At 43.5% G+C, this 26,838-nt stretch overlaps 1 protein-coding gene across 1 annotated transcript in view; it reads right to left on the reverse strand.

Moving 5' to 3' along the window:
- LOC134948917 (vascular endothelial growth factor receptor kdr-like) overlaps positions 1-23,915 on the reverse strand; it is a 334,002-nt gene extending 310,087 nt beyond the window's left edge. Inside the window, exon 1 of the mRNA XM_063937198.1 lies at positions 23,451-23,915. Within this exon, the coding sequence (XP_063793268.1) occupies positions 23,451-23,514 (64 nt within the window). The 5' untranslated portion in view covers positions 23,515-23,915. The remainder of the gene's footprint in view (positions 1-23,450) is intronic.
- Between the last annotated feature and the right edge of the window lie 2,923 nt (positions 23,916-26,838).

Raw genomic sequence — 26,838 nt, forward strand, 5'->3', positions numbered from 1 at the left:
TATGTTTTATATTCCATTGCCACCAAAATCTTTCCACTCATACATAAACCCAATTTAATTGGTCACAGGACTCTGATAATTTAGCTCAAAGACACATCAGTAAGAGGTGCCTCTGACTGGAAATAAAATGACATTTAATTTCAGCAGTATTTAGACAATCAAGCATTGAAGAGAGTAGTTGGGACAAACTACAAATAGCAGAAGCACAGCCAGTATATATATATATATATATATATATACACACACACACACACACACACACACACACACACACACACACACACACACACACACAGTACTGTGCAAAAGTTTTAGGCAGGTGTGGAAAAAATGCTGCAAAGTTAGAATTCTTTCAAAAATAGAAGCGTTAATAGTTTATTTTTATAAATTAACAAAATGCAAAGTAAATGAGCATAAGTGGAATCTAAATCAAATCAATATTTGGTGTGTCCACCCTTTGCCTTCAAAACAGCATCAATTCTACTAGGTACACTTTCACACAGTTTTTGAAGAAAATTGGCAGTGAGGTTGTTCCAAACATCTTGGAGAACTAACCACAATGTCTCTTCATGTAATCCCAAACAGACTCAATGATGTAGAGATCAGGGCTCTGTGGGTCCATATCATCACTTCCAGGACTCCTTATTCTTCTTTACGCTGAAGACAGTTCTTAATGACATCAACTGTATTTTGGGGTTGTTATCCTGCTGCAGAATAAATTTGGAGCCAATTAGATGCCTCCTTGATGGTACTGCATGCTTCATAAGTACTTGCTTATATTTCTCAGCATTGAAGCACACAGAAGCGGGCAATGTTGATTAACGCAGATGTGGTGATTAACCAAGGAAACTTAGTACATCAGATGAAAGACACATCATGCTTACTTCCCTTCATAATTGCAAGATGTCCAGCAGTGCCATCAGCTCAGAACTGGCAGAAACCAGTGGGACCCAGGTACACCCATCTACTGTTTGAAGAAGTCTGGCCTGTTGTGGTCTTTATGGAAGAATTGTGGCCAAAAAGCCATACCTTCGATGTGGAAACAAGGCGAAACAACTCAACTATGCATGAAAACTTAGGATCTGAGGTGGAGAAAATGGCAGCAGGTGCTCTGGAGTGATGAGTCAAAATTTGAAATATTTGACTGTAACAGAAGGCAGTTTGTTCACCGAAGAGCTGGAAAGTGGTAAAATAATGAATTTCTGCAGGCAACAGTGAAGCATGGTGGAGGGTCCTTGCAAGTTTGGGGCTGCATTTAAGTAAATGGAGTTGGGGATTTGGTTAGGATTAATGGTGTCCTCAATGCTGAGAAATAAAGGCAAGTTCTTATCCATTGTGCAATACCATCAGGGAGGAATCTGTTGGCTCCAAATTTATTCTGCCGCAGGACAATGACCCCAATCATACAGCCAATGTTATTAAGAACTATATTCAGCGTAAAGAAGAACACGGAGTCCCGGAACTGTTGACATGGCCCACACAGAGCCCTCATCATTGAGTCTGTCTGGGCTTACATGAAGCGACAAAAGGATTTGAGCAAGACTACATCCACAGAATATCTGTGGTTAGTTCTCCAAGATGTTTGGAACAACCTCCCTGCCGAGTTCCTTCAAAAACTGTGTGCAAGCGTACCTTGAAGAATTGATGCTGTTTTAAAGGCCAAATATTAATTTGATTTAGATTTCTCTTCTGTTCCTTCACTTTGCAATTTGTTAATTGAAAAAGTAAACTATTAACACTTCTATTTTTGAAAGCATTCTTACTTTGCAGCACTTCAGCATTTTTTCCACACCTGTCTAAAACTTTTGCACAGTAGTCTCTCTCTCTCTGTGTGTGTGTGTGTGTGTGTGTGTGTGTGTGTGTGTGTGTGTGTGTGTGTGTGTGTCTGTGTGTCTGTGTGTGTCTGTGTGTGTGTGTCTGTGTTTTTTACATTTACCACAGGAGTCCCAATCCACAGAGGTTTAAACCAAGTCTGTTGTAGCTTTAACTAAGGGAGTCTCTTTATGGAACTGACTTGTAGTCCCTGACAACGTGGCAATTTCTTTTCACTATATACTGTATTGTCCCAAAAATGAAAGATTTTGGATATTTTCCAGGCAAAAATGAGGCTGGTAAATAGTTCAATTATAACTGTAATACTGATGCAGATAGCAAAGGACACAAACTAATCACAGATACATTAAAAGCAAAAATGGCTAACACTTTGATAAACAGCTCCTTGGCCTGTATTGTGCTTTTAATAGTTCTTTAAACATCTCTATTGAACTCTGGCACCAAGAAATGAACCCAAACAATTGTGAGGCCTGGTCTCATAGTTACATGCTAGTAAGATTGGAAGAGATACAAAACTAAAGTTCAAAAAAGCCAAACGTTCTGAGTGTCTCAAGCCCATTGATTGTGGTCAATCTGGGAGGCAGATGTAATCAACAATCCAAATTGAAAATACATGAAGTCTCTGTAAACTTAGGAATCTCCTGAGCTTCTGCTCTCACAATCATTTTTAAGTTAAACATTCACAGGAACAATTAAAATGCAGTTACGTGCATTTCCCAGCTTGTGAGAAGAGTACTTCTCATTGTTGTGTACAATAGCAGGCAAGCTGTAAGGAAAGAATAGTTTTCCAATACGCTGATGCATACAGTGATCTAAGCTGTGATTGTACTTTATATATAGGGGTATATTTACTAAGCTCCCGATTTTGACCGAGATGCCGTTTTTTCATCAAAGTGTCATCTCAGTCAATCTCGGTCATTTACTAAACACTAATCACGGCAGTGATGAGGGCATTCGTAATTTTTTGCTAGTTCAGGTAAAAAATTACGAATGAATACACCATCGGTCAAATTACGCCTGTTTAGATACGAATCTCGGTCATTTACTAAGCAAAAAAACACAAAACACTGCCGTGAAAAATTACAATTCGCAAAAAAAGTCCTAAAAAAAAACAGACCTGCTTTTTTTATTCGTGATTTGAGATGCATGCAGGGATCCATGAGATCCGTGCATGTATATCAATGGGAAGGGGTGGGAAAGTGTTTTTTGTTGTTAAAAAAAATTGCGTGGGGTCCCCCCTCCTAAGCATAACCAGCCTCGGGCTCTTTGAGCCGATCCTGGTTGCAGAAATATGGGGAAAAAAATGACAGGGGTTCCCCCATATTTAAGCAACCAGCATCGGGCTCTGCGCCTGGTCCTGGTCCCAAAAATACGGGGGACAAAAAGAGTAGGGGTCCCCCGTATTTTTAAAACCAGCACCGGGCTCCACTAGCTGGACAGATAATGCCACAGCCGGGGGTCACTTTTATACAGCGCCCTGCGGCCGTGGCATCAAAAATCCAACTAGTCACCCCTGGCCGGGGTACCCTGGGGGAGTGGGGACCCCTTCAATCAAGGGGTCCCCCCCCCCAGCCACCCAAGGGCCAGGGGTGAAGCCCGAGGCTGTCCCCCCCCCATCCAATGGGCTGCGGATGGGAGGGCTGATAGCCTTTGTTGTAAAATAAAAGATATTGTTTTTAGTAGCAGTACTACAAGTCCCAGCAAGCCTCCCCCGCATGCTTGTACTTGGAGAACCACAAGTACCAGCATGCGGCGGAAAAACGGGCCCGCTGGTACCTGTAGTACTACCACTAAAAAAATACCCAAAAAAACACAAGACACACACACCGTGAAAGTATAATTTTATTACATACATACACACATACATACATACTTACCTTATGTTCCCACGCAGGTCGGTCCTCTTCTCCAGTAGAATCCAAGGGGTACCTGTTGAAGAAATTCTACTCACCAGATCCAGTGGTCCAGGCTCCTCGGCAAATCCAGGGATAATCCACGTACTTGAATAAAACAAAAAAACGGTTGCCCGACCACGAACTGAAAGGTGACCCATGTTTGCACATGGGTCACCTTCCCACGAATGCCAGAAACCCACTTTGCCTTCTGGCTAAGTGGGTTTCTTCAGCCAATCAGGGAGTGCGACGTTGTAGCACTCTCCTGATCAGCTGTGTGCTGCTGTCCTCACTGACAGGCAGCACGCGGCAGTGTTACAATGTAGCGCCTATGCGCTACATTGTAACCAATGATGGGAACTTTCTGCTCAGCGGTGACGTCACTTTAGGTCAACCGCAGGGCAGAAAGTTCCCATCATTGGTTACAATGTAGCGCATAGGCGCTACATTGTAACACTGCCGTGTGCCGCCTGTCAGTGAAGACAGGAGCACACAGCTGATCAGGAGAGTGCTACAACGTGGCACTCCCTGATTGGCTGAAGAAACCCACTTAGCCAGAAGGCAAAGTGGGTTTCTGGCATTCGTGGGAAGGTGACCCATGTGCAAACATGGGTCACCTTTCAGTTCGTGGTCGGGCAACCGTTTTTTTGTTTTATTCAAGTACGTGGATTATCCCTGGATTTGCCGAGGAGCCTGGACCCCTGGATCTCGTGAGTATAATTTATTCAACAGGTACCCCTTGGATTCTACTGGAGAAGAGGACCGACCTGCGTGGGAACATAAGGTAAGTATGTATGTATGTATGTGTGTATGTATGTAATAAAATTATACTTTCACGGTGTGTGTGTCTTGTGTTTTTTTGGGTATTTTTTTAGTGGTAGTACTACAGGTACCAGCGGGCCCGTTTTTCCGCCGCATGCTGGTACTTGTGGTTCTCCAAGTACCAGCATGCGGGGGAGGCTTGCTGGGACTTGTAGTACTGCTACTAAAAACAATATCTTTTATTTTACAACAAAGGCTATCAGCCCTCCCATCCGCAGCCCATTGGATGGGGGGGGACAGCCTCGGGCTTCACCCCTGGCCCTTGGGTGGCTGGGGGGGGGGGACCCCTTGATTGAAGGGGTTCCCACTCCCCCAGGGTACCCCGGCCAGGGGTGACTAGTTGGATTTTTGATGCCACGGCCGCAGGGCGCTGTATAAAAGTGACCCCCGGCTGTGGCATTATCTGTCCAGCTAGTGGAGCCCGGTGCTGGTTTTAAAAATACGGGGGACCCCTACTCTTTTTGTCCCCCGTATTTTTGGGACCAGGACCAGGCGCAGAGCCCGATGCTGGTTGCTTAAATATGGGGGAACCCCTGTCATTTTTTTCCACATATTTCTGCAACCAGGATCGGCTCAAAGAGCCCGAGGCTGGTTATGCTTAGGAGGGGGGACCCCACGCATTTTTTTTAAAAAAATTACATTGTTTACTTTAAAAAAAAAAAAAAACCCCAGCACGGATCACACAAATCCGGCCGAGATTGATTGTAAAAAAAAAACGGCAGTGTTTTGCTAATCACTGCCGTTAAATTAGGTAAAAAAACACGAATGACATCGACATCGGAAGAAAAGAAAAACACGAATACGACAGCTTAGTAAATTAGTCGTAATCAATTCAAAAAGTTGCAGTTTTACACTGCCGATGTCATTCGTGATTGAACTTTGACCTTTTTTCGGAAATTACGAATCTTAGTAAATAAACCCCATAGTGTGCATTATGGGAAAGGCTTACCGACACCAAAATGTAGGTAGTGGACAAAAAATCTAAACAGCAATGTATGTCACTTCATGGGATGTTGAGCGATTTGGACAGTATTTTCTCAATGCTCATTAGCACCTAGACAATGGGGGTCATTCCAAGTTGATCGCTAGCTGCCGTTGTTTGCAGCGCAGCAATCAGGCTAAAAATCGGCATTTCTGCGTATGCTCCGCAATGCACACGTGCGACGTACGCGTACAAAGTCATTTGTGGTTTTGCACAGGTTCTAGCGAAGCTTTCAGTCGCACGGCACAACGCAAGAAGATTGACAGGAAGGGGGCGTTTCTGGGTGTCAACTGACCGTTTTCAGGGAGTGTTTGGAAAAATTCAGACATGCTGGGGAAAACGCAGGCGTGACTGGGCGAATGCTGGGCGGGTGTGTGACGTCAAAAGCCAACCCTCCAACGTTAGAATCAACGCACACGAAGAGTAAGTCCAGGGCTGGTCTTGTTCTGCGTTAAATGTTTTTGCAGGCGCTCTGTTGCACAGGCGTTCGCACTTCTGCAAAGCGCAAATACAATCCCCGGTGGGCGGCGACAATGCGTTTGCATGGCTGCTAAAAACTGCTAGCGAGCGATCAACTCGGAATGACCCTCAATGTCTGCAGTTATGCAATAGTGATTCATCACCGTTCTTCCACAAGAAAGTCACTAGACTAATGCCTGGTTGATGGTCATGTCCCAGAATTAGAGATGTGCGGGTTTGGAATTACTCGGTTCTTAACACTAAATTAGCGCAAGTTCTGATTCAACTAGATTTTTCTTATTGGCAAAATATGTGACAGCTGGATAGCCAATAAAATGAGATTTAAAAATGCGCCCCCCCCAATGACATAAAAAAAATGTGCCCACCCCCACACACACACACACACCTAGATAAAAAAAAAACTTGAGTGCGCACCCGGAAAGGGGGCGTGGCATCATGTAAATGGGTGTGGCCTCATTTAAATGGGCATGGCCTCGTCTGAAAAGACTACCTCACAATCCAGTTTTTGACCCTGCTCCAACAGATCACGACCACCACAGGAAAAAAAATTCTACCATATTAAGCCCCACACAGTAATGCCCCCTGCACCATATTATGCCACACACCGCAATGCCCTTGATACATTAAATCCCCACACTACGGCAGGCAAGAGTCCCCATTTCACACATTACGGCAGGTGTCCCCATTTTACACATTGAGAGAGAGAGAGAGAATACTTACAGAGGCGATTACCGCTCTTCGGCCCGCCTCACCAGTCGCTCCTCGCGCCGGCCTTTCCCTCTTCCTAACTTGGATCCCCCTCTGTACTCCGCTCGGGGGGGGGAGTTTTGCGGAGTGACGGGGTTGCGTCGTGACGTAACGACGCAACCGCGTCATTCCGTGAAACTCTGCCCCCCGAGCGGGTTACTCCGGGAGAAATAGGAGGGGGAAGCAGGGAGCCACAGTTAGTGCAGCGGCGGCGCCCAGTGCGGTTGCACTGCTCGCCTGCCCCAAGAAACGGCCCTGTGTACTAGAAAAGTGAACCTGATTGGTTGCTGTGAGCAACTTTTCTACTTTATTGCTCTCCATGATTTGATACATTTCCTCCTATAACTGGTGACTGAGAAGACCGTGAACCATGAATAACATCAGTGTCATGCTGAAACCATTGGGTGACCAATCTTTCTCTGTGACCTCCATCCATAGTTATCCTGGGAGACACCTCTCACAGCAAGAACAACAATTCTGCAATGGATGAAGATTATCACTCGGTACCATATAAGTAGCTATTAATATTGACCTTTGCTAGTAACTGAATGACTGTATGAAACCCATTCCAGAACTATGAAGCCTGTAACAACATCATGCAACACCAGCTGGAAATAAAAACAGTATTTTAGGTTGTTGCCATAAATATACTTGACCACGTATTCAGAAAATGGGGAAGGATGCTCCATCAGACCGTGTCACTTTCTCTAATGTTCAATAGTTCAATGCGCATTCCGTTTGGGCCACTGATCATGGATTTCTAGTTGTTGTGATCAGTTTTAGAACTGCAACCTTCTATTTAGAGATGAGCGGGTTCGGTTCCTCGGAATCCGAACCCGCCCGAACTTCAGGTTTTTTTACACGGGTCCGAGCGACTCGGATCTTCCCGCCTTGCTCGGTTAACCCGAGCGCGCCCGAACGTCATCATCCCGCTGTCGGATTCTCGCGAGGCTCGGATTCTATCGCGAGACTCGGATTCTATATAAGGAGCCGCGCGTCACCGCCATTTTCACACGTGCATTGAGATTGATAGGGAGAGGACGTGGCTGGCGTCCTCTCCGTTTATAGAGAGTGAGACTAGAGTAGAGAGAGACACAGTATTATTTACTTTAGTAATTTTGGGGAGCATTAGGAGGAGTACTACTACTTGCTGAAGTGATAGTGTGACTGTATATCTGACTTGTGGGGGAGACAGTGGGGAGCAGTTAGAGTCTGAGAGCAGGAGTACATATTTTAACGTACAGTGCACACTTTTGCTGGCACTCTGCTGCCAGAGTGCCACACTGCCATTGTGACCACACTGACCACCAGTATATATTGTGATTGTCTGCTTAGGAGTACTACTTGCAAGTTGCTGATAGTGTGACCAGTGACCTGACCACCAGTTTAATTAATCACCACCAGTTTAATATATATATATATATATATATATATATAATTGTATATAATATATATATATAATTGTATATGTATACCACCTACCCGTGTTTTTTTTTTTTTTTCTTTCTTCTTGATACATACTACTATAGTAGCTTACTGTAGCAGTCTGCGGTGCTGCTGAGCTGACAGTGTCCAGCAGGTCCGTCATCAGTCATTACATAATAAATATATATACCTGTCCGGCTGCAGTACTAGTGATATTATATATATATATATATATATTAATTTCATCTCATTATCATCCAGTCTATATTATCAGCAGACACAGTACGGTAGTCCACGGCTGTAGCTACCTCTGTGTCGGCAGTCGCTGGTCCATCCATAATTGTATACCACCTACCCGTGGTTTTTTTTTTTCTCTTTCTTCTTGATACATACTACTATAGTAGCTTACTGTAGCAGTCTGCGGTGCTGCTGAGCTGACAGTGTCCAGCAGGTCCGTCATCAGTCATTACATAATAAATATATATACCTGTCCGGCTGCAGTACTAGTGATATTATATATATATATATATATTAATTTCATCTCATTATCATCCAGTCTATATTAGCAGCAGACACAGTACGGTAGTCCACGGCTGTAGCTACCTCTGTGTCGGCAGTCGCTGGTCCATCCATAATTGTATACCACCTACCCATGGTTTTTTTTTTTTCTCTTTCTTCTTGATACATACTACTATAGTAGCTTACTGTAGAAGTCTGCGGTGCTGCTGAGCTGACAGTGTCCAGCAGGTCCGTCATCAGTCATTACATAATAAATATATATACCTGTCCGGCTGCAGTACTAGTGATATTATATATATATATATATATATATATATATATATATTAATTTCATCTCATTATCATCCAGTCTATATTAGCAGCAGACACAGTACGGTAGTCCACGGCTGTAGCTACCTCTGTGTCGGCAGTCGCTGGTCCATCCATAATTGTATACCACCTACCCGTGGTTTTTTTTTTCTCTTTCTTCTTGATACATACTACTATAGTAGCTTACTGTAGCAGTCTGCAGTGCTGCTGAGCTGACAGTGTCCAGCAGGTCCGTCATCAGTCATTACATAATAAATATATATACCTGTCCGGCTGCAGTACTAGTGATATTATATATATATATATATATATATATTAATTTCATCTCATTATCATCCAGTCTATATTAGCAGCAGACACAGTACGGTAGTCCACGGCTGTAGCTACCTCTGTGTCGGCAGTCGCTGGTCCATCCATAATTGTATACCACCTACCCGTGGTTTTTTTTTTTTCTCTTTCTTCTTGATACATACTACTATAGTAGCTTACTGTAGCAGTCTGCGGTGCTGCTGAGCTGACAGTGTCCAGCAGGTCCGTCATCAGTCATTACATAATAAATATATATACCTGTCCGGCTGCAGTACTAGTGATATTATATATATATATATATATATATTAATTTCATCTCATTATCATCCAGTCTATATTAGCAGCAGACACAGTACGGTAGTCCACGGCTGTAGCTACCTCAGTGTCGGCAGTCGCTGGTCCATCCATAATTGTATACCACCTACCCGTGGTTTTTTTTTTCTCTTTCTTCTTGATACATACTACTATAGTAGCTTACTGTAGCAGTCTGCGGTGCTGCTGAGCTGACAGTGTCCAGCAGGTCCGTCATCAGTCATTACATAATAAATATATATACCTGTCCGGCTGCAGTACTAGTGATATTATATATATATATATATATATATATATATTAATTTCATCTCATTATCATCCAGTCTATATTAGCAGCAGACACAGTACGGTAGTCCACGGCTGTAGCTACCTCTGTGTCGGTAGTCGCTGGTCCATCCATAATTGTATACCACCTACCCGTGGTTTTTTTTTTTCCTCTTTCTTCTTGATACATACTACTATAGTAGCTTACTGTAGCAGTCTGCGGTGCTGCTGAGCTGACAGTGTCCAGCAGGTCCGTCATCAGTCATTACATAATAAATATATATACCTGTCCGGCTGCAGTACTAGTGATATTATATATATATATACATATTAATTTCATCTCATTATCATCCAGTCTATATTAGCAGCAGACACAGTACGGTAGTCCACGGCTGTAGCTACCTCTGTGTCGGCAGTCGCTGGTCCATCCATAATTGTATACCACCTACCCGTGGTTTTTTTTTTCTCTTTCTTCTTGATACATACTACTATAGTAGCTTACTGTAGCAGTCTGCGGTGCTGCTGAGCTGACAGTGTCCAGCAGGTCCGTCATCAGTCATTACATAAAAAATATATATACCTGTCCGGCTGCAGTACTAGTGATATTATATATATATATTAATTTCATCTCATTATCATCCAGTCTATATTAGCAGCAGACACAGTACGGTAGTCCACGGCTGTAGCTACCTCTGTGTCGGCAGTCGCTGGTCCATCCATAATTGTATACCACCTACCCGTGGTTTTTTTTTTTCTCTTTCTTCTTGATACATACTACTATAGTAGCTTACTGTAGCAGTCTGCGGTGCTGCTGAGCTGACAGTGTCCAGCAGGTCCGTCATCAGTCATTACATAATAAATATATATACCTGTCCGGCTGCAGTACTAGTGATATTATATATATATATATATATATATTAATTTCATCTCATTATCATCCAGTCTATATTAGCAGCAGACACAGTACGGTAGTCCACGGCTGTAGCTACCTCTGTGTCGGCAGTCGCTGGTCCATCCATAATTGTATACCACCTACCCGTGGTTTTTTTTTCCTCTTTCTTCTTGATACATACTACTATAGTAGCTTACTGTAGCAGTCTGCGGTGCTGCTGAGCTGACAGTGTCCAGCAGGTCCGTCATCAGTCATTACATAATAAATATATATACCTGTCCGGCTGCAGTACTAGTGATATTATATATATATATATATTAATTTCATCTCATTATCATCCAGTCTATATTAGCAGCAGACACAGTACAGTAGTCCACGGCTGTAGCTACCTCTGTGTCGGCAGTTGCTCGTCCATCCATAAGTATACTAGTATCCATCCATCTCCATTGTTTACCTGAGGTGCCTTTTAGTTGTGCCTATTAAAATATGGAGAACAAAAATGTTGAGGTTCCAAAATTAGGGAAAGATCAAGATCCACTTCCACCTCGTGCTGAAGCTGCTGCCACTAGTCATGGCCGAGACGATGAAATGCCAGCAACGTCGTCTGCCAAGGCCGATGCCCAATGTCATAGTACAGAGCATGTAAAATCCAAAACACCAAATATCAGTAAAAAAAGGACTCCAAAATCTAAAATAAAATTGTCGGAGGAGAAGCGTAAACTTGCCAATATGCCATTTACCACACGGAGTGGCAAGGAACGGCTGAGGCCCTGGCCTATGTTCATGGCTAGTGGTTCAGCTTCACATGAGGATGGAAGCACTCAGCCTCTCGCTAGAAAAATGAAAAGACTCAAGCTGGCAAAAGCACCGCAAAGAACTGTGCGTTCTTCGAAATCCCAAATCCACAAGGAGAGTCCAATTCTGTCGGTTGCGATGCCTGACCTTCCCAACACTGGACGTGAAGAGCATGCGCCTTCCACCATTTGCACGCCCCCTGCAAGTGCTGGAAGGAGCACCCGCAGTCCAGTTCCTGATAGTCAGATTGAAGATGTCAGTGTTGAAGTACACCAGGATGAGGTGTTGCTGGCGCTGGGGAGGAAATTGACAAGGAGGATTCTGATGGTGAGGTGGTTTGTTTAAGTCAGGCACCCGGGGAGACACCTGTTGTCCGTGGGAGGAATAGGGCCGTTGACATGCCTGGTGAAAATACCAAAAAAATCAGCTCTTCGGTGTGGAAGTATTTCAACAGAAATGCGGACAACATTTGTCAAGCCATGTGTTGCCTTTGTCAAGCTGTAATAAGTAGGGGTAAGGACGTTAACCACCTCGGAACATCCTCCCTTATACGTCACCTGCAGCGCATTCATAATAAGTCAGTGACAAGTTCAAAAACTTTGGGTGACAGCGGAAGCAGTCCACTGACCAGAAAATCCCTTCCTCTTGTAACCAAGCTCATGCAAACCACCCCACCAACTCCCTCAGTGTCAATTTCCTCCTTCCCCAGGAATGCCAATAGTCCTGCAGGCCATGTCACTGGCAATTCTGACGAGTCCTCTCCTGCCTGGGATTCCTCCGATGCATCCTTGCGTGTAACGCCTACTGCTGCTGGCGCTGCTGTTGTTGCTGCTGGGAGTCGATGGTCATCCCAGAGGGGAAGTCGTAAGCCCACTTTTACTACTTCCACCAAGCAATTGACTGTCCAACAGTCCTTTGCGAGGAAGATGAAATATCACAGCAGTCATCCTGTTGCAAAGCGGATAACTGAGGCCTTGACAACTATGTTGGTGTTAGACGTGCGTCCGGTATCCGCCGTTAGTTCACAGGGAACTAGACAATTTCTTGAGGTAGTGTGCCCCCGTTACCAAATACCATCTAGGTTCCACTTCTCTAGGCAGGCGATACCGAGAATGTACACGGACGTCAGAAAAAGACTCACCAGTGTCCTAAAAAATGCAGTTGTACCCAATGTCCACTTAACCACGGACATGTGGACAAGTGGAGCAGGGCAGGGTCAGGACTATATGACTGTGACAGCCCACTGGGTAGATGTATGGACTCCCGCCGCAAGAACAGCAGCGGCGGCACCAGTAGCAGCATCTCGCAAACGCCAACTCTTTCCTAGGCAGGCTACGCTTTGTATCACCGGTTTCCAGAATACGCACACAGCTGAAAACCTCTTACGGCAACTGAGGAAGATCATCGCGGAATGGCTTACCCCAATTGGACTCTCCTGTGGATTTGTGGCATCGGACAACGCCAGCAATATTGTGTGTGCATTAAATATGGGGAAATTCCAGCACGTCCCATGTTTTGCACATACCTTGAATTTGGTGGTGCAGAATTTTTTAAAAAACGACAGGGACGTGCAAGAGATGCTGTCGGTGGCCAGAAGAATTGCGGGACACTTTCGGCGTACAGGCACCACGTACAGAAGACTGGAGCACCACCAAAAACGCCTGAACCTGCCCTGCCATCATCTGAAGCAAGAAGTGGTAACGAGGTGGAATTCAACCCTCTATATGCTTCAGAGGTTGGAGGAGCAGCAAAAGGCCATTCAAGCCTATACAATTGAGCACGATATAGGAGGTGGAATGTACCTGTCTCAAGCGCAGTGGAGAATGATTTCAACGTTGTGCAAGGTTCTGCAACCTTTTGAACTTGCCACACGTGAAGTCAGTTCAGACACTGCCAGCCTGAGTCAGGTCATTCCCCTCATCAGGCTTTTGCAGAAGAAGCTGGAGGCATTGAAGGAGGAGCTAAAAGGGAGCGATTCCGCTAGGCATGTGGGACTTGTGGATGGAGCCCTTAATTCGCTTAACAAGGATTCACGGGTGGTCAATCTGTTGAAATCAGAGCACTACATTTTGGCCACCGTGCTCGATCCTAGATTTAAAACCTACCTTGGATCTCTCTTTCCGGCAGACACAAGTCTGCTGGGGTTCAAAGACCTGCTGGTGACAAAATTGTCAAGTCAAGCGGAACGCGACCTGTCAACATCTCCTCCTTCACATTCTCCCGCAACTGGGGGTGCGAGGAAAAGGCTCAGAATTCCGAGCCCACCCGCTGGCGGTGATGCAGGGCAGTCTGGAGCGACTGCTGATGCTGACATCTGGTCCGGACTGAAGGAACTGACAACGATTACGGACATGTCGTCTACTGTCACTGCATATGATTCTCTCACCATTGAAAGAATGGTGGAGGATTATATGAGTGACCGCATCCAAGTAGGCACGTCAGACAGTCCGTACTTATACTGGCAGGAAAAAGAGGCAATTTGGAGGCCCTTGCACAAACTGGCTTTATTCTACCTAAGTTGCCCTCCCACAAGTGTGTACTCCGAAAGAGTGTTTAGTGCCGCCGCTCACCTTGTCAGCAATCGGCGTACGAGGTTACTTCCAGAAAATGTGGAGAAGATGATGTTCATTAAAATTAATTATAATCAATTCCTCCGTGGAGACATTGACCAGCAGCAATTGCCTCCACAAAGTACACAGGGAGCTGAGATGGTGGATTCCAGTGGGGACGAATTGATAATCTGTGAGGAGCGGGATGTACACGGTGATATATCGGAGGATGATGATGAGGTGGACATCTTGCCTCTGTAGAGCCAGTTTGTGCAAGGAGAGATTAATTGCTTCTTTTTCGGTGGGGGTCCAAACCAACCCGTCATTTCAGTCACAGTCGTGTGGCAGACCCTGTCACTGAAATGATGGGTTGGTTAAAGTGTGCATGTCCTGTTTATACAACATAAGGGTGGGTGGGAGGGCCCAAGGACAATTCCATCTTGCACCTCTTTTTTCTTTCATTTTTATTTGCGTCATGTGCTGTTTGGGGAGTGTTTTTTGGAAGGGCCATCCTGCGTGACACTGCAGTGACACTCCTAGATGGGCCAGGTGTTTGTGTCGGCCACTAGGGTCGCTTATCTTACTCACACAGCTACCTCATTGCGCCTCTTTTTTTCTTCTTTGCGTCATGTGCTGTTTGGGGAGTGTTTTTTGGAAGGGCCATCCTGCGTGACACTGCAGTGCCACTCCTAGATGGGTCAGGTGTTTGTGTCGGCCACTAGGGTCGCTTATCTTACTCACACAGCTACCTCATTGCGCCTCTTTTTTTCTTCTTTGCGTCATGTGCTGTTTGGGGAGTGTTTTTTGGAAGGGCCATCCTGCGTGACACTGCAGTGCCACTCCTAGATGGGCCAGGTGTTTGTGTCGGCCACTAGGGTCGCTTATCTTACTCACACAGCTACCTCATTGCGCCTCTTTTTTTCTTCTTTGCGTCATGTGCTGTTTGGGGAGTGTTTTTTGGAAGGGCCATCCTGCGTGACACTGCAGTGACACTCCTAGATGGGCCAGGTGTTTGTGTCGGCCACTAGGGTCGCTTATCTTACTCACACAGCTACCTCATTGCGCCTCTTTTTTTCTTCTTTGCGTCATGTGCTGTTTGGGGAGTGTTTTTTGGAAGGGCCATCCTGCGTGACACTGCAGTGCCACTCCTAGATGGGCCAGGTGTTTGTGTCGGCCACTAGGGTCGCTTATCTTACTCACACAGCTACCTCATTGCGCCTCTTTTTTTCTTCTTTGCGTCATGTGCTGTTTGGGGAGTGTTTTTTGGAAGGGCCATCCTGCGTGACACTGCAGTGCCACTCCTAGATGGGCCAGGTGTTTGTGTCGGCCACTAGGGTCGCTTATCTTACTCACACAGCTACCTCATTGCGCCTCTTTTTTTCTTCTTTGCGTCATGTGCTGTTTGGGGAGTGTTTTTTGGAAGGGCCATCCTGCGTGACACTGCAGTGCCACTCCTAGATGGGCCAGGTGTTTGTGTCGGCCACTAGGGTCGCTTAGCTTAGTCATCCAGCGACCTCGGTGCAAATTTTAGGACTAAAAATAATATTGTGAGGTGTGAGGTGTTCAGAATAGACTGAAAATGAGTGAAAATTATGGTTTTTGAGGTTAATAATACTTTGGGATCAAAATGACCCCCAAATTCTATGATTTAAGCTGTTTTTTAGTGTTTTTTGAAAAAAACACCCGAATCCAAAACACACCCGAATCCGACAAAAAAAATTCGGTGAGGTTTTGCCAAAACGCGGTCGAACCCAAAACACGGCCGCGGAACCGAACCCAAAACCAAAACACAAAACCCGAAAAATTTCAAGTGCACATCTCTACTTCTATTGTGTTCTCACTGGGCCTGGCTGCTCATACTTTATGTTGAAATTTGCAATTGATCAGCAGATATTGTAAAACTTTTTCCCACTTTTGCCCTTTTCTGATAATGTTTTGTCCTTGTAGTTCAAAGCTGACACTAGCTCAGACACTATGATTCGTAAGAGATTATTTAATCGAAGCTCCTCCCATACACTCCCAATAATTAACCTCTACCAGAATCGCTGAGTTCTCTGAGACAGTGTGTCAAGAACCCAGGGCTTACCTCCGGTGTCAGGGCCTGGAGCTTGCCCGATCGGTTCCTGGTGTGCTGCAGTGGCGGAGTACTGGTCACGGCCAAGGTAAGGTGAGGGGCGTCTAGCGGCAGTGACTTGTCTGGGTTCCTGAGTACCGGAGACGGGGGACTGGGCAGGTAAAGGAGCATGCCCTTGTGTATCTGCTGTGCTGAGGACTGCCATGGTTGGAGACCAACTTTTCTGTAGCCAATGGTTGTGCTCTGTGGTTTTGTTCAGCCAATCCCAGGCAACATCCTCTTGTAAAAGGGGTCAGCCCAGACTCTAACACTGCCAGTGCTTCAAGTTAATGCTAAGTGCAGAAGCTCCAGCTCTGTGCTCCCTCAGAAAATTCCTGTGGTTGTTTCCCGTGCTCCAAGGGTCTCCAGCTCTGCTCTCCGAGTCTTCCCTGTAACCCGCCGCTGTACTCTTGCCGGTCATCTTTCCACTTCTGCTGACAGCGGCTGACCACCCACCAAGTGGCGAACTCGGGTACCCTATGACCGTAGAGGGGTTCTCTGGTCTGCAGCAGTGCTCTTCAGCCATGTCAGCAAAGCATTTATTCTTCAGTATTGTTTAGTTTTCTTTAGCCACATCTGCCAAGCATTCATTCTTCAGTATTCTTCAGCCACGTCTGCCAAGAATTCATTCTTCAGTGTTCGTTAGTCTTCTTCAGCCACATTTGCTAAGCATTCATTCTTCAGTCTTCAAGTCTTATTCACAGTGTTCTTCAGCCACATCTGCCAAGCATTCATTCTCCAGTGTTCTTCCGCCACATTTGCTAAGCAATCATTTTTCAGTCTTCAAGTCTTATTCTTCAATGTTCTTCAGCCACATCTGCCAAGAATTAATTATTCAGTATTCTTCAGTGTTCTTCAGCCATGTCTGCCAAGCATTAATTCCTTAGTATTCTTCAGTGTTCTTCAGCCACGTCTGCCAAGCATTCATTATTCAGTGTTCTTGAGACACATCTGCCAAGCATTTATTTTTCAGTATTATTCTGTGTTCTTCAGCCAAGTTTGCTAAGCATTCATTCTTTAGTCTTCAAGTGATATTATTCAGTGTTCTTCAGCCATGTCTGCCAAGCATTCATTCTTCAGTATTCTTCAGTGTTCTTCAGCCATGTTTGCTAAGCATTTATTCTTCACTCTTCAAGTCTTATTCTTCAGTGTTCTTCAGCCACATGTGCCAAGCATTCTTTTTTTCAGGATTTTTCAGTGTTCTTCAACCACGTCTGCCGGGCATTCATTCTTTAGTGTTCTTCAGTGTTCTTCAGCCATGTTTGCTAAGCATTCATTCTTCAGTCCTCAAGTCTTCATTCCTCTGTGTTCTTCAGTCTCATTTACTAAGCATATCTTCTTCAGCCCGCTAGTCTTCATCCTTATATTGAACTCTCCTTGAGCTGCAAGGTATATGAGAAGGAACTAAATCCGACCTTCTCAATTCCTTCCCCGCTATAGCATCCACTTACCCAGCGAACGCCCAGTCGTCAGAACCTCACCATCAGCTTGTTGTGGCACGGTGCGGACCAGGCTTAGCAAATCAGAGCTCTTCAGCTACCATTAAACTACAAATCTTAAAATGCAATAATATAGCCAGACAGAGATGTCTGAAAATCCTGGCTTTTACATGGCATTTCAGTGCCATGTAGTTTTGCCGGTCCTTGTCTGACCCCCCATTCACACAGACAAGCAAATTACCGGATCAAGAATTTCTACCTGGTAATTTGCGGATCAAAACGGGTATTTTGTCTGTATGAAAGGGTTAACCCAGACCGAAATTCCCTGGTCTCCAACCCTGGTAAATTCCTGGGTCGAAATCCCGGGAATTTCAACCCGGGTTGACCCTTTCACGCAGAAAAAGGACCCACATTTATCGGCAAATTACCGGGTAGAACTTCTTCACCTGGGAATTTGACTTTCTGAGTGAAAGGGGAATAACAAACGTATCCAGGGACACAGAAGCCAACCTCAGTCAGCCTGGGTTTCACCGTAATTTTGACCATTCAATTTCAAAGAGCATATTCCAAGGAAATCATCTTAACCTGTTTTATCTGTCTTATTGTCTGTCTATTATTGAATTACAATATGATTTTTTTTTTCTTTCTTCTGGGTACCATCCTAAAACATGTTAATGGAAATATTAATGTTAATATTAATGGAAATATTTCAAAAGGAACAACTGACATTTGGAATATGCCTGTTGTATCCTCATTCTTGTGGGTTTAAAATTCACAGGGGGTGAACGACTAAAATATCAGGGGGGGGTGGGGGGGCGAGGGCGGCTGCATCTATGAACAAACAAACAGAAAGAGAAAAAAACTAACACAAAAACATAGTATTATTTGACCAGCACTTACTCGCACCTTTCACAGAGCTATTGTGTGATCTTTCCTAGTCTGTAATATACTTTTGCAGCATTTAAATGCAATCGTTATAAGCAAATTTCTAGAGCAATTCTGGTATCTGTGGTGCATCAGGCACCCTCCAACAGGTATAATTAAGATTGCAAATGTACTGTATCTAATACCGAAATACAAAGACTCAGACACAATAAAATATAACGTGTAACTTTCAAGTTTCCCTTTAGCATTAGTATAAGTATCTTCCCTGCAGTAAACTGTTATCTCATTACAAGAGAAATATGCCTTGTTTCCAGGGACCTACCATAAAGCACACTTGACCTGATCTGTGGAAGGTTTATAGAGTATTCAAGCTGTTTAAAGAATGAACTACTTATGTTTTAGCCAACACATATGCATAAGGTTATCCAGCAGATAAGAGCTCAGCCCACCTAGGCACTACAGTCTGTGCTTTTTAAACATGATTTATAAGATCATATTTTATTGCTGTCTGTCTTGACCTTAAACATTCATTCATTAGAAATTCAAGGTGATAACTGAAGCATCTCAGTGATACCCATTAATAATCAGCCCACCATTAATAATCAAACCAATTCCAATCTTCAATATAAATATGCAAATGCAAAATAATCTATTTCTTCTATTAAATTAACCACTTCTTTATTAAGTATGGTCTAGGCATGGGGAACATATTTCCAAAGCTTATGTGTCCAACTGTTGGAACATTTACCATGAGTAAGTGTGGATGTCAGCATGTCTTTATAGGGCTTGATTCAATTCAACACAATGTTAATAGCGCCGGGAAAGAGGTCCCGGAGCTATTCAATTGTCCTCATCACTAGCCGGGAGATGCCAGTTCTCACGCCTTAAGCTGTGTGTTTAGTTGCGGGAACCAGCATTCTTTGACTCATGTTCCTTATGCCGTTTGTGCCATGCTAAAGGCAGAAAACAGCATTGTGGCACTAGTTTACTCGGATTTCTGCTCGCACCTCAGGAGGCATGCGAGCAGAAATACTCTAGTTGGGCTTAACAGCACGACCTATTGAATAGCTCTGGGACCTCCTTCCAGGCGCCATTAACATTGCATTAAATTGAATTGAGACCTTATAATGTTGGCAACATTAATAAGCAACAGGAAATCTCCAGGACTGTGAAAATTGTTCACATCTTATATTAGCATTATGAAAATCACTCTTGAGGTGGTTCTTTTGAGCAGATGTTACAGTATGTCTCCTTTTTGGTTATGTAGCTTTTAACAAGTGTTTATGATGGGGAAAAGTGAATTATTGTCAGAGATTGTCAACTGCCGAAGCAAGCAGCCATTGCTAATCAAAAATGATGACTTTGAAAATCAACATATTTTATAATAATAAAAAATTATTACACTGACCCATGCAGAGCCAAAGTAATTTTTTTTTTTTTTTTTTTTTTACTTTTTGCTTAGTGCTGTTTATGATGGCTTAGGCAGGTAGAGTACAAATAAAGTTAAGTTTATAGATGAAGTCTGTGTTCGGGAGAAAATACTTTTATAGTTACACATAACATTAAATATGAGTGAAATATACTAGTAAGACAGGTATGTGACATACTTATAGCTCTTATTAAAAAAAAACAATTATGAACACCGACTTTTATCAAAAGGTTCTAGTCCAGACAAGATGCATAACTGGATAATATAGACATGTCAGATTATTATAGGTGGATTACATTGTAAATTGTTTGGTCAGTTATGGTAGGTATCATTACAGTTCATTGGGTTGTAAACAAGTGATAACATTGTATTAATGGAATCATAAGGAAGTTGCAAAGAACTCTAGAGCACTAAGGGGTATATTTATTCTAAAAATGAAAAAGTGCATCCTAGAAAGTGATAGACAGAATCTGATTGGTTGCTTTGGGCAACATCACCACTTTTCATTTTTAGAAGCTTTAGTAAATTTACCCCTAAGTTGTTATAATAATAATAATAATAATAATAATAATAAAATGACTACTATTATGTTACTAAACACTAACACTTCAGTAAATGCAATTATTGGAAGTCGAATTATGGCAGAAAATACAGACAGTTGTTAATCAAAATGGAACATATGCATTTTTCTTCACTGTAAAAATTACTCCGTTTTCCAGGTCCAAATGAAAGGTTCCTATAAGGGTTGTGTCATACAGGTCTTTGTACCTACAGTATGTACTGTACTGTAGCTTAGTGTTTGTGTACAAACCCCTTATTTTTATTCATAGAAATTAGTGATTTCCTTTTGCACAATTAGATGCTGCACTTCAAACATGAAAGCAAAGGCATCTATAGTATGTGAGCCATGAGTAGATAAGGACAGGGGCTTTTTAACTGTTGTTGAACTACTACTTCTAGCATGCCCTGTAGGTCAACAACAGTAGAGAACCACGGGTATGTATATTACTCAACATCCCATTCTCTGTCTGAAGTAGAATCAGATATTTTGAAAATTTGCCACATAACAAGCATGTATATACTGTAGCTTAAGGCCCATACACACTGGGCGACTTTGAGCTGAAAGCAGATCACTTTTGGTGTGTTGAGCTGCTTTCAGCTCAAAGCCGCCCAGTGTGTATGCACAAGTGATGAGTGGTGAGCGATGATGCTTCATTGCCAGCAGCCACCGTTCATCTACTGCTATTACCAGTGGATGAACGGCGGGGTGAGCGGCTTTCCATAGCGTTCTGCTATGGAAAACCGCTCACCCCCGCTGACATCGCTGGGCAGCGGGGAAAAGCGCTCAGTGTGTATGCACCTTTACCCCCACTTTCTATGACAGCTTGGCACCATGAACCTATATGTAAAGTTGGGAACACACTGCGCAATTTCAGCCTAAAAAATAAACGATATCGACATAAATGTTGTTATCATTTATTTTTAGGCTTATATCATCCATTGTGTATAGGGGCATTATTGGTGAACGATGAATGATGCGCGCTCCCGCACGTTGTTCAGCGATCACCAATATTGAGCTGACAAGTTGCTCAACCCGTCAATGTCGGTCTGAGCTGCATGTCCGGGAATGCCGGTGGTGATGTCACTGATCATTGAATGATAACGTTCAGTGTGTACGCGCTATATTGTTGAACGCCATATTGTTCAACAATATAGTCGTTCATCGCCGGCATTTCAGCATCACCTCGTGTGTACCCGGCTTGAGTCTGCATGCAAGTCTGCATTCAGTTTTACATTTGGACACAGGATAATAAAATAAACGGTAACTGAGCAATTTACACTTAAAAAATACAATTGGGGAGTAGAGCGCCATCTGTTGGCAGCTTTTGCAAACTGAACTCTATTCAGAGAATTTGTAGCGCTAATTGAAAACACATCCCGAAATAAAAAAAAAATAATATACCTCCGCCAAGCAGTCAAATTATTACATATCTGAAATAGTTGTATTCAGAAAGAAAACAAATAGAATGATGTAACATTACAATGCTGACTAAAGGTCGCTATAGGGCATTTTTATGTGAATGGGTGTAAACGGCTGTTTCCACTGGGGAAATGCGGTGATGCATAGTTTCCAGACCGCAGCAATTCGCCTGGGTATAATAGTCACATTTGCAATCATTTAAGATGTGGTTTGTGGTACAATGCGGTGTGAAATTTACAGTGGGCAGAAGGCATCTATATAATTGAGGAGCTCAGTCAGTCAGTCAATCAATCAATCAATCAATCAATCAGAACTACACTTCACAAAACAACATTAACTAGTGTCATTTACTGAACGTGTACTCTAATGCAGTGCTTCTCAAACTCAGTCCTCAACACACAATAACAGTCCGGGTTGTAAAGATGTCAATACTTGAGAAGAGATGGTTAAATTAACATGACTGGGGTACTATTTACGTCACATGTGCTCAACATGGATATCATTACAACCTGGACTGCCAGTGTGCCCAGCCTTGACCGAGTTTGAGAAGCTGCACTTGTGTCTCTGTATCACACACATCACTTACAGTTGTAGCAGGCTTACATCACAGCATCTGCCGCTGTCTGTATAGCAAACACTACAAAGACAAGTCACACCCTCATGTGTTTACCTTCCATCACTGCTTGTAAGAATTATGTACATGACATGCATAATAACCCTATTGTAATATACAGTATGGGTACACTCCTCTAATATCTTCTGTATAAGGAGTGAGTTATTATGTCCTCATTTATAATTGGTGAGTTCTGATGTCATCTCTGTCAGTGTTAGAAAACTTGTGCGTTGAACAACCTTGTTTATACGGTTGGTTGTCTATCTATCTATCTATCTATCTATCTATCTATCGATTATACGGTCACAGATCCATGTAATGTACGATGAGCAATGATTTATCCCATGTATGATTGTTAAATAGATGATATATGGGACTGTATACTTATCGACCCTCTAAAACGAAGCAAGAAAGAAATGAATAAATAAATAAATAAATAAATAAATACATACAGTACATACATAAAGACAAATTCCTAATTGTACAAGAGAACTGTCCTGAGCAGCAATAGGTCTTGTGCTGCTGTTTAAGCCCTTACATGAGTAGACGCTACATCTTCAAGACTTGTAACCTGATTCATCTTTAAACAAGCTTCAACAACTTTTCAGGACAGAGTTTGTGACCTCTACAATAAACAGTAAAGAAGGTCAAACTATTGATTCAAAATGTATCAAGTGTGTTCCATGCTGATAATGAGAAATCGGTGGTACAATGCCATCTCCATACAGTGACTATAGCCAATCGCATGTCAGAGCCACCTGACTTAGAGCACCTGCAATAAAACACCTACTGTAGCCAACCCACACATGCACTTATCTACAGAGTACATGGGCTGGAAGCTGATGGTCGCTGCCTCTTACCTGTGCTGCACTGCACTCCTTGTAGGAGGGCAAAAGCCAAAGTGACAATGTGCATGATCCCCATGCTGACAGCTGATGAGACGGTAGCGTGTAAGAACTACACAGCTGATCCTTGCAATTCCTTATTTGCAATTGTCCTGAAATCCACAGCGATAACTCCTGGCTCCAGCATGCAGAGAGGATACTTTGTAGCGCAGCTTCCAGCAGCAGCAGCAGCAAGGGATAGCTTTAGCTGCTCAGCTGGACATCGCGATCCCGAAGCTGTGCCTCCTTACAGGTGCCGGTCAGGTCTGTGCTGAATAGATCACACAGGCTGCAGCCTCTACTAGAACTTTTTTCTTTTACTCTGAAAACTTTTTGTCCCCAGCTGGAAAACTCCTGGGGATAGGTTTCCTCTTCACACTATCTAAAGAGAAGCCAGGCAGCAACAGTCATTTATGTCCCACAGTGCATGGGCAGCCAGGAGTGCCTCTCTTCTGGGATGTTTGCTACAAACTGAGATTCTTTATAAGAACACAAGAGGAAGGAGATACGTCAGACGCAGCCAGAGAGCCTCTCGTGTCACCATGCCTTCCAGGCAGCTTTTCCTGGCTCTGTTCTAGCCAAAGATTGCACAGATTGTACTAAATGCTCTGGTCTTAAAGGATCTCTGTGTAAAAAAACCTCTTGTTGCCCTTCCTGCCCTCTCAGAGATGGATCAGTGACAGGTAGATTACAGGCATGGAGTGCAGATGACCTGAGGTGTTTAACAAGTGCAGTACTGGACTGACCTGGAGATTACTAGGGTAATCTTTTCTAAGGCACCCAGATCCAGTGCATGCTGTATGACATGCATGCAGCAACATTGGTTCCAGTACTATTGGTTATATAGCTAGTAGATGTCAACTAGAGATTTGGAGACATCAGAAAAAAAGTCGTCAAATCTACCTTTATTCCGTAAAACACAATCATACAGTACATTGTTGGACTGGTTTTATTATTCATTGGAAGATCTGGAAATACTGCTCCTGGGTGGTGTAGAAGGTGTTCTAGTGTAGGCAGGATACTAGCCTCGAAGTCTGATCAATATGCCAATGGGGAAATGTAAAAATAGAAGTTCATACAGAGAAAAACAACTACTCAGAATGTGGTTTTATTTTTCATATTATTTTTGAGTGGGTGGTGGTGGGGCATTCTCAATTTATGTCCTAATATCCTGTTTCCTAAGTATTGTGCCCACCTACAAAGCAGAGTAACTGCTGCAAATAAAGTTTGGCCATGGTCAGGGTTAAACACATCAGATTATGATGAGCATTGAAAATAACAATCTGTAGTAAACTGTGCAGCTGGGATATATTGCCTATATACTGTGAATAACCAGGGATGTGATAACCAGGCACATGTCCTCTATGGCAGGCTGTTACAGTATATACTGATTTAGTGATTGGTGTATGACTCTTCATGTAGGACTTGCAAGTCTAAGGTCTCTATTTATAATGGTAAAACTGTAATTGTGTCACATTTTTCTGCCAGTATCACTGGATAATATAGGGAAATCCCATGCATCACCTGAAATCTCATTCTAAGAACACTAAGGTCCCATCCTACATCTCAGCACATTTAATCCTGGTTAAAGGCTTTATGTACATTTCAAATGAAATCAGTTGGTGAATTATCTATCTGTCTGCTCACATCTGGCACTGTGGTTTGTAAGACAGAAAACTGAATAATTGGAATTGGCATCCATATTACTGTTTCACTTTCACAATAGTCCTGGAACATAATCAAGTGAAATGGAAATAAAAGAAAATGTCCAAAATATAAATGATTAATATAACATATGAACAGTCATTATACTACATGAAGATCATTATTTATCTAAATCAGTGGTTCTCAAATTGTGTGCCGTGGCACCCTGGGGTGCCTTAGGACAATTGCAGGGGTGCCTTGGATTGGTGGTCCAGGACCAATTCAAATTATTTATGGTCACTGAAATAGGCAAAACAAGTGCTTGTGGCTGCTAATCATAAATTTGTGGACAAACAGAAGCAAATCCTGTCCCTCACCACATAACTTACCATAAGGATCATATATAACCACAATTTACTTCATTTAAATATATCTTTCTAAATTTCTCAATAATAAACTTTGGGGCCAGGGGTGCCGTGAAAAAAATTCTGATACTGTAGAGCCCCTTTCACATCTCCAATGCCTGATCCCACCCGGGAATTGGAAACGGATCCTTCTCGGGTGGGATATGGCATTGGACCCTAACAGCAGGCTTCCCGACCCGGCTCATCTCCATGCTGCCTCTCCCTATTTAGTGAACGGGTCCAGGGTTGCATCGACCTGGGAACTCGTTCACACTGCCACTGACCCAGTAGTAAACCCAGGAATAACCCTTCTTATAACCCAGATTGAATTACTGGTTCAGGCGACCCGGGAATTCTCCATGGCCCCTTTCAAATCGCACAGTGACCCGTGTCGACCCAGCAATATGCAGGTCAATACCGGGTTATTTTTGCAATGTGAAAGGGCTATAGGGTGCCGAGATTTAAAAAAGTTTGGTAACCACTGATATAATATTATTTAAATGCATTATTGTGAGTGGATCTGTCAAGCTGGTGGTTCAGCCTAAATTAATGAGGTATTGACTATAGGCTTCAGCAGAACAGCACTTGTTGTAAAAATATCATAGAAAATGCAGAAATGCGGGTTTCCACCTGGTGTTGTGGATTTACTTCCTGGTGCTGTTGGTTTCCACCTGGTGCTGTGGATTTACTTCCTGGTGCTGTTGGTTTCCTTCTGGTGCTGTGGATTTACTTCCTGGTGCTGTTGGTTTCCTTCTGGTGCTGTGGATTTACTTCCTGGTGCTGTTGGTTTCCTTCTGGTGCTGTGGGTTTTCTCCTGGTGTTGTGGGTTTCATTCCAGTGCTGTGGGTTTCATTCTTGTGCTGTGGGTTTCCTTCTGGTGCTGTGAGTTTCCTGCCAGCGCTGTGGGTTTTCTACTGGTGTTGTGGGTGGGTTTCTTTCCAGTGGTGTATTTTGTCTCCAGGTGCTGTGGGTTTCTTTTAGGTGCTGCAAGTTTTCTTCCAATGCTGTGGATTTTCTATTGATGCTCTGGATTTCCTTCCATTACTGTGGGTTTCATCCATGTGCTGTGGGTTTCCTGACGGTGCTCTGAGTTTCCTTCCAATGCTGTGGGATTACTCCTGGTGCTGTGGGTTTCCTCCTGAAGATGTGGGTTTCCTTCCAGTGCAGTGTGTTTACTCCTGGTATTGTGGGTTTCCTAAGGTTGCTATGTGTTTCCTTCCAGTGATATGGATTTCCTCATGATAGTCTGTGCTTCCTTGCAGTGTTGTGGGTTTCCCCCTGGTGCTGTGGGTTTTCTGCCAGTGCTGTGGGTTTTC

The sequence above is a fragment of the Pseudophryne corroboree genome, chromosome 8 (assembly GCF_028390025.1).
Source record: "Pseudophryne corroboree isolate aPseCor3 chromosome 8, aPseCor3.hap2, whole genome shotgun sequence".
Taxonomy (NCBI): domain Eukaryota; kingdom Metazoa; phylum Chordata; class Amphibia; order Anura; family Myobatrachidae; genus Pseudophryne; species Pseudophryne corroboree.